The sequence below is a fragment of the Marmota monax genome, unplaced genomic scaffold (assembly GCF_021218885.2).
Source record: "Marmota monax isolate L192 unplaced genomic scaffold, Marmota_monax_Labrador192_F-V1.1 WCK01_AAM20220418_F8-fsc00047, whole genome shotgun sequence".
In the NCBI taxonomy this organism is placed as follows: Eukaryota; Metazoa; Chordata; class Mammalia; order Rodentia; family Sciuridae; genus Marmota; species Marmota monax.
Window position 1 is genome coordinate 13,588,448 of NW_026692072.1, and position 7,391 is coordinate 13,595,838.

Sequence of the window (7,391 nt, forward strand, 5' to 3'; positions counted from 1 at the left end):
TTCCAAGGTCCCCAATTTCATAAAGATACAGAGAAAATTCTTGAGGTTGCATTCATGAAGATCATCATCTACTTCCCTTTTAAGATTTAACTGCCACTAGTATATGATCTAATAATACAAGCTGGATTCTAAGTCATCTCAAATGATTAACTGTACACAGATGTCTCTTACCCTGGTGTTCACAAAAGTTCCTCAAACCTATGCTCTTAACAGAGTCTTCATCCAGGAGACAATTTAGGTAATCCTCAAGAATTCAGAATATATTTTTCTGTATCAAATAAAAACTTCACAAGAGTTCACAGCTCAACATAATTCAGACATTTATTATTTATTACAATGGAGAAATTTAATAAATGCATGATTACATTAATACATTTTTCAGGTAATATAATTAGTCATCATATGAAATAAATGGAGAAAAGGAATAATGTGACAGAATTTGTTCTACTGGGACTTACAGAGAACCCAAAGATGCAGAAAATCGTATTTGCTGTGTTTTTGCTCATCTACATCATCTCTGTGGTAGGAAATGTGCTCATTGTGGTCACCATTACTACCAGTCCATTGTTGGGGTCCCCTATGTACTTTTTTTTGGCCTATCTCTCCTTTATTGATGCCTGCTATGCCTCTGTTAGTACCCCTAAATTGATAGTGGATGTACTCCATGAAAAGAAGATCATCCTGTTCAATGGATGCATGACTCAAATCTTTGGGGAACATTTCTTTGGAGGCTCTGAGATAATTCTGCTTACAGTGATGGCTTATGACCGTTATGTGGCCATCTGCAAGCCCTTGCACTACACAACCATCATGAACCGACGTGCGTGTGGCCGTCTAATGGGAGTAGCGTGGACAGGAGGCTTTCTCCATGCAACCATCCAGATCCTCTTCATCTTCCGACTACCCTTCTGTGGCCCTAATGTCATCGATCACTTTATGTGTGACCTAAACCCTTTGCTCAATCTTGTCTGCACTGACACCCACACTCTGGGGCTCTTTGTTGCTGCCAACAGTGGGTTCATCTGCCTGTTAAACTTCCTCCTCCTGCTGGTCTCCTACGTGGCTATCCTGCGCTCCCTGAGGACCCACAGCCTGGAGAGTAGGCGCAAAGCCCTGTCCACCTGTGTCTCCCACATCACGGTGGTTGTCCTGTTCTTTGTTCCCTGCATATTTGTGTACATGAGACCTGCAGCCACATTACCCATTGATAAAGCAGTTGCTGTATTCTACACCATGATAACTCCCATGTTAAATCCCTTAATCTATACCTTGAGAAACTCCCAGATGAAAAGTGCCATTAGAAAACTGTGTAGTAGGAGAGTTTTTTCAAGTGACAAATTAAATGTGTCTGGAACCCAACAATGATTCAACTGAGTAAAATACCAAAAGGGATTTTTTTTTTATAATTTCAGATAAGCATACTTATTGGATAAAGAAAAAAATATCCATGCAGTTGATTTACAGATTCTTAACTGAAGGGAGTAGAAATGGATACAAGAAAAAATGGGAAAACCTAACCCATTGCCATTCTTTTCATATTGGGGAAATTCTACAGTAGTGGTCCTTAGTATTATCAGCTTCATCCTTATATATGGGTTTATAAGCAATCACTCAATAAAAAGTATAAATGAAATAATATATATTAGTGCTGAGCTGTAACATCTGCAATGATCTGAAGCAATTGGTACTGCTATTATTCCTATGTTACTGGTAAGAAAACCAGCAGAAAGGGTGAGATACCAAAACTTCCAATATTGATATTGATATTGTTGAGCCAGGAGTCAAAACATCACTAATTTCTTGGACCTTTCTTTTTCCTATATTCCCCACCAGGTAATGAAGATAAAAAGATCAGAAAATTATTACAGCTGTAATATTTTTTAAAAAATTATTCAGATGCACTTTTATTCTTAGCCCCAATTCAAGCATGAGCAATAACGTGAGAACATTTTTTTTTTAAATGCAGATCATCAGTCACTTAGATAAGAACTTCCCAAGTTTCATTGCAAGGGTGTTTAAAAATAGAAAGCATTTCAGGACTGGTTGCCCTATGAATAAAAGCAAAAGGTTTATTTTCACTTTTTTGCAAGGGTGAGAAAATTATTGTCTTCTGTGTTAGGATTTACCTAGAAATCTTTATTGACTTTACTATTTAAATAAACTCTAAAAAGAAACCACTGTTTCCAACAGTTGGAATTTATTAAAGGATAAACTGTATTGGAAATATAAAGTATAAAACACACACATTAGGCAAGAAAAATATAATTTTTTATTAGTAACTCCTTGTATTTGTGTAGTCAAATTAATGGTCATTGTTTTCTGAAACTGTGGTATTTAACTGTGTCAGGGATATAAAAGCAATGGGCCCTTTCACCTTTGATAGGTAGTGATGAAGACTATACCATGATCCTTGTTGGCTTCAGATCTATTTTGCATTGCAGCTGTAATCTGAAGTTTGCGGCTGACGCATCATAAAAGATGATGACGACTCAAAGGAAAGAGCATCTGAGTGTCAGATTGGAGTTTCTACTTATGAACTACACAATCATATTCCATAAACTCCTACAACAGATTCCATGAGATAGAACAAGGCTTGGTGCACAATACATGTTTCAAAAATGGACCAAAATATAAAGGATAAAAAATAAATTAACATGTGGAGAACAGGAAAAAATAATGAGGAAAATGAAGGAATTCCTTCCAACATAGATTGGATTTAGATTCTAATGAGAATTCTAATAGTCTATGCAGGGAAACCACATTTGTTTTTACTCTTGCTTAAACTGGAGGAGTGAGTAAGTTATTGAAGCAAATTTTCAGCATGAGAGCAAAGATTTTACCTTGATATTTCTCTGCTCTCAACAAGATATCATTTTTCTTACAAATATGAGCTATCTATATTTTGTTGGCTAACCAGTTTATTTGGAGGCAACATTTCATCACTAAACACCATTAAAAAAATATGGTTTTACCAGGGAAGGATACAGTGGAGGAAGGGATGGAAGGAGGATGGCTAATGAGTACCAGTGTGGAGTGGGAGAGGAGGAATAACTACTACTGTTCTACAGCACAGTAGGATAACTACAGCTTACAACAATTAGTAAAATATTTCAGAATAGGGAGTAGAGATGATTTTGGATGTTTCCAACACAAAGAACTGATATAGGTCTGAGGTGATAGATATGTCAATTACCCTGCTCTGATGTATATATTGGAATGTCTCATTACACCCCAGACATGTGTGTAATTACTATGTGTCAATTAAAAATATTTTTTTTTCAGTTTTTAAATGTTTTTGTTAGTGCATTATAATTAGGCATAATATTTGGGTTTATTTTGATATAATCATTCAAGCATGGAGTAGAATTTTCTCCACTTTAGTTCTCAGTACTTTCTCTTTCCCTTTCTTCATTTTCTCCTTCTTATGCTCTTCTGGTCTTCCTTCTATTTATTAATGATTTTTCTGATGCTTTATAGACATAGAAAAATGTGAAATCCACTGTGGTATAGGCCTATCAACACACAAAGCAATTTCAGATTAAATACATTCTATTCATTCCTCTGTCTGTCATTTATTAATCAACAAATATTGTGAGTGCCAAGTTTGTATTAGGCACCCAGAGTTTTGGTGATGAATAAAAAGAAACCCAGATCCTGCCTTCACAGAGTGTCTTTGCTACAACATTTCCAGAATAGGACAGAAATCACAACCCAGTGATATAAATGGGAGGATCGTGGGAAGCATATAGTGCTGGGAAAGCATGTTGAAGGGCACACAAAAAGATTTCTTTTGGGAATCAGGAAGGGATTCCTAAATAAAAAACATACAAAACAAACAAATAAACAAACAAAAACACCAACCATGGGACCCAAAGGATCAGAGTCAGGAGAGTGCACAAGCACGGGACTGAGCTGAGGGTATTCCTAGGAGAATACATATGACAAAGGCCAGGCAGTGCAGGATGTGCAGGAAGCTCATCAGTTCAATATGACTGTGATATGAATGTAGATATTCACTCAACAATTTATTTATGTTATGTTATTCATTTATGTTATTTATGAACACCTATTATGTAGCAGGCACTTTGATTCATGCATAGTTTGTCAAAGGTAAACAGCGAGACAAGAAGCTGGAGAGAGGAAAGGGAAAGATCTAGATTAAGGTTCTCTTGAGTGAGTTAAAGCTTAATGCTAATACCAGGACAAATTGAAAGTAGTTTCAAGCTGGATACTTATACAATTCCATTTTACTTTCAGAATGATAACTCTAGCTGCAGTACTGGAAATGGATTGAAGGGGACAAGACTAGAGGCAACAGAATGGTTTGAAATTATTATAAAGATTTGGATATAAAGATCAAAGTCTGGTGTTGCCAGTGAGGACAAGACTGGTTCATCCAGCTCCAGTCCATCCACTAGGCCAGTGCACCCAGGCTCTAAGAGTGACTGGATTGCTGGGTGCAGCGGCACACACCTGTAATCCCAGAGGCTCGGGAGGCTGAGGCAGGAGGATGGCAAGTTCAAAGCCAGCTTCAGCAAAAGCGAGGGCCTAAGCAACTCAGTGAGACCCTCTCTTTAAATTAAATAAACAAAATAAGGCTGGAGATGTGGTTCAGTGTGCTTGAGTGCCTGAGTTCAATCCCTGGTACCCGCCACCTCCCCCTAAAAAGAGTAACTGGACTGCCAACAGGTCATAGGCCTGCCCTTCTTTGCACATCCACACCAAAGACAATGGGGGGATTATGCCCACTACTTTCAGGGCCCACCCAGTGGCCATGGAGGGGTAATAAAGGAAGGTCCCCTTGTCTCCAGCTGGAGCCTGTTCTGCAGCACAACGTGTACTCCAGAGCTCCCAAGGCTCCAAATGGAAACCTGACTCTTGTTGAAACCACACCCTTTCTTTCCTCTACTACAGTCCACCTCCTTTGAAGTCATTTTCATGAACGTGCCCATCTCTAGCTCTGCATCTATGCAACTTAACCGTCAGAGTGACAGCTCAAGAAATATGAGCTGAGCCGTAAGCAAAAGATCCTGATGTAGATGATGGTTACAGAAAGAAGAGTTGGTTTATGTCTCTGGATAAATGAAGATGGATCAGAAGATGAGTCTTCCTTTCCAGTAAAAGAGGCCTCATCCAATCAGACGAAGGCCTGGATAGAACAAAAGTAGTGAATAAGAAGTTCTCCATCTGCATGATCATCTTTGAGCTGCACCATCAGTTTTTTTTTTTTTTTTCCTACTTTGGATTTGCACTGTAGCGCCGTCTCTTCCTGCCAGCACGTTCACTGGAACCATACCACTGACTGTTTCAGGACTTGTTCTTGGTGTGAAAATGTACCACTGGCTCTCCTAGGTCTCCAGCCAATTGTGATCTTGGAACTTATCAGCCTCCATAACCAAATGAGCCAATTTCTTATAATAAATAAAAAAGTGTGTGTGCATGTATATATGATATATATGAAAATATATTCTTTATATTATCCCCATAATATATATATATATATATAATATTATATATAATATACACAGAAATATATTCTTTATATTATTCCCATATTTATTATAGTAAATCATTATGTTATTATATTTTATTATAATAAAATAATGATTTATTTATTTGGGGCCATGTGTATGTCTGTATTCTCCAGATAAATAGAACCAACAGAAGATAGCTAGGTAAGTAGATAGATAGATAAATAGACAGATAATCTCCTATTGGTTCGTGAACATCTTCTGTCAGTTCCATTTCTCTGGAAAATACTGAGAAAGGTCCTAAGGTTGTCATGGCCATTTCTATAGCTCTTTTGAAAGCAAGAAGAGAAAATCCAATTCCCAAGACTTTAGGAGTTGATTAGAAGTTCCCTGGTGAGAATCCAATTCTACTGAGCCTTCTTTCAAAATATCCAGTCTCCGTGTAGTCACAAGCTCTGATCCCTGAACTGAGCCTTCCTTCTCCCATCAGCTCACTAGAACCTCATATCTAGAACCTTGGAAAAGCATTGAGTTTGTGATTAGCTCTGCCCAGAAATCCTCACAATCTGTGTTTTTTCAACTCCTTCAAAACTTATGCTACAGAACCATGAGTCTGATTCAAGTGGGTGACTCATGTTTGCAATCTTTCCTTAGGGAAAATTATTTAATTTTAGGATCCATTCTCAAAATATCAACCAAGTGATATTTCACTTTTGCTTTGTCCTACTGTCCCTTTGACCAGTGAATGACATTTTTGACAAGGTTTAGAATTTATCTGTAGAACAGGGACAATTGTCAGGCTACAGTTAGAACTTTGATTTTTTTTTCTTTTTTCTTTTCAATAAGTGTTCATTAATATCTAAAATATACCAGGCCTGGTGTTATTAAATAAAAAAGAATGACAGCAACTTTTGAGCGTTATCCACCATACCCTGCCTTAAACATATCATGAGAGGTACCTCTGGGAGAGGTACTGGTATTAATCCTACTTTATAGCTGAAGAAATTGAAGCTCATTGAATTTAAGTAGCTTAATCAAGACCAAAAGTGAGTAGGATGGGCTGGAGTTGTGGCTCAGTGGTAGAGTGCTGGGTTTGATTCTCAGCACCACATATAAATAAATGAATAACATAAAGGTCTGTCAACAACTAAAAAATTTTTCTAAAAAAAGTGAGTAGGTGACTGAACTAATATTTAAACCCAATAAATATGTCTCCATTGTTCAGATGGTATCTCTAATTTCACGATGCAAGAAACCAATCAGTAAAAAAAGACCAGGTATTACTATAAAAAGGACACAGTACCATATGAATGTATAAGGAAGGCATGGTCTAAGCTGGGGTAGGGGTCTTTTACTTTTGAAACAGGCCTTCACAGTGCCAATTAATATTTCCAGTAAGCTTCCTGATATGTTTTTTTTTGCCTTTGACTAAATCTTATTTGGGGCCCATTACCTCTGTCTGCTAACCATTGACTATTCTTATTCAAACCCATTATGAGAATGGAAGTCATTGCTTTTTTTCCTAATCTATAAACAAATAAACAACAACAAAAACACTGGAATATGAGGTGAAAATCCCCATTGAAAAATTGAGAATCTGTCTTCAAGAAACAAAGGAAATCTACCTTCTCAGATATTCTTCATGAATTACTTCCCACCACACATCAGCTCATATGGTCACCCTCTTCCTGGAGCAGCTTCCCCTACAGGTTCCCAGTGCTAATCTCTATAGCTGCTGCTTCTGGGGTACATTCTTTCGGCTCCAGCAATGCTCCTAATGTTACCAAAGCCCGGTCCTCATTCTTGATGCCAATCCAATAATGAAGATATAGGTTTGAGAAAAAGGAAAAAAAGAAGTTTTATTGCTTTGCTAATGAAGGACTCCTGTCCTTCATGGGGACTCCTGTCCCAGAGTCTATG

General features: G+C 37.5%; 1 protein-coding gene across 1 annotated transcript; it reads left to right on the forward strand.

The window, feature by feature from the left end:
* The first annotated feature begins 396 nt into the window (after positions 1-396).
* LOC124100104 (olfactory receptor 4C46-like) lies at positions 397-1,365 on the forward strand. The gene has a single exon (XM_046455412.1). The coding sequence runs from the start codon at positions 412-414 to the stop codon at positions 1,363-1,365; it is 954 nt and encodes a 317-aa protein (XP_046311368.1). The 5' UTR covers positions 397-411.
* The last annotated feature ends 6,026 nt before the right edge of the window (positions 1,366-7,391 follow it).

What these genes read in the sequence shown, in the direction of transcription:
- LOC124100104 (XM_046455412.1), top strand. Translation starts at nt 412, where the DNA reads ATGGAGAAAAGGAATAATGTGACAGAATTTGTTCTACTGGGACTTACA.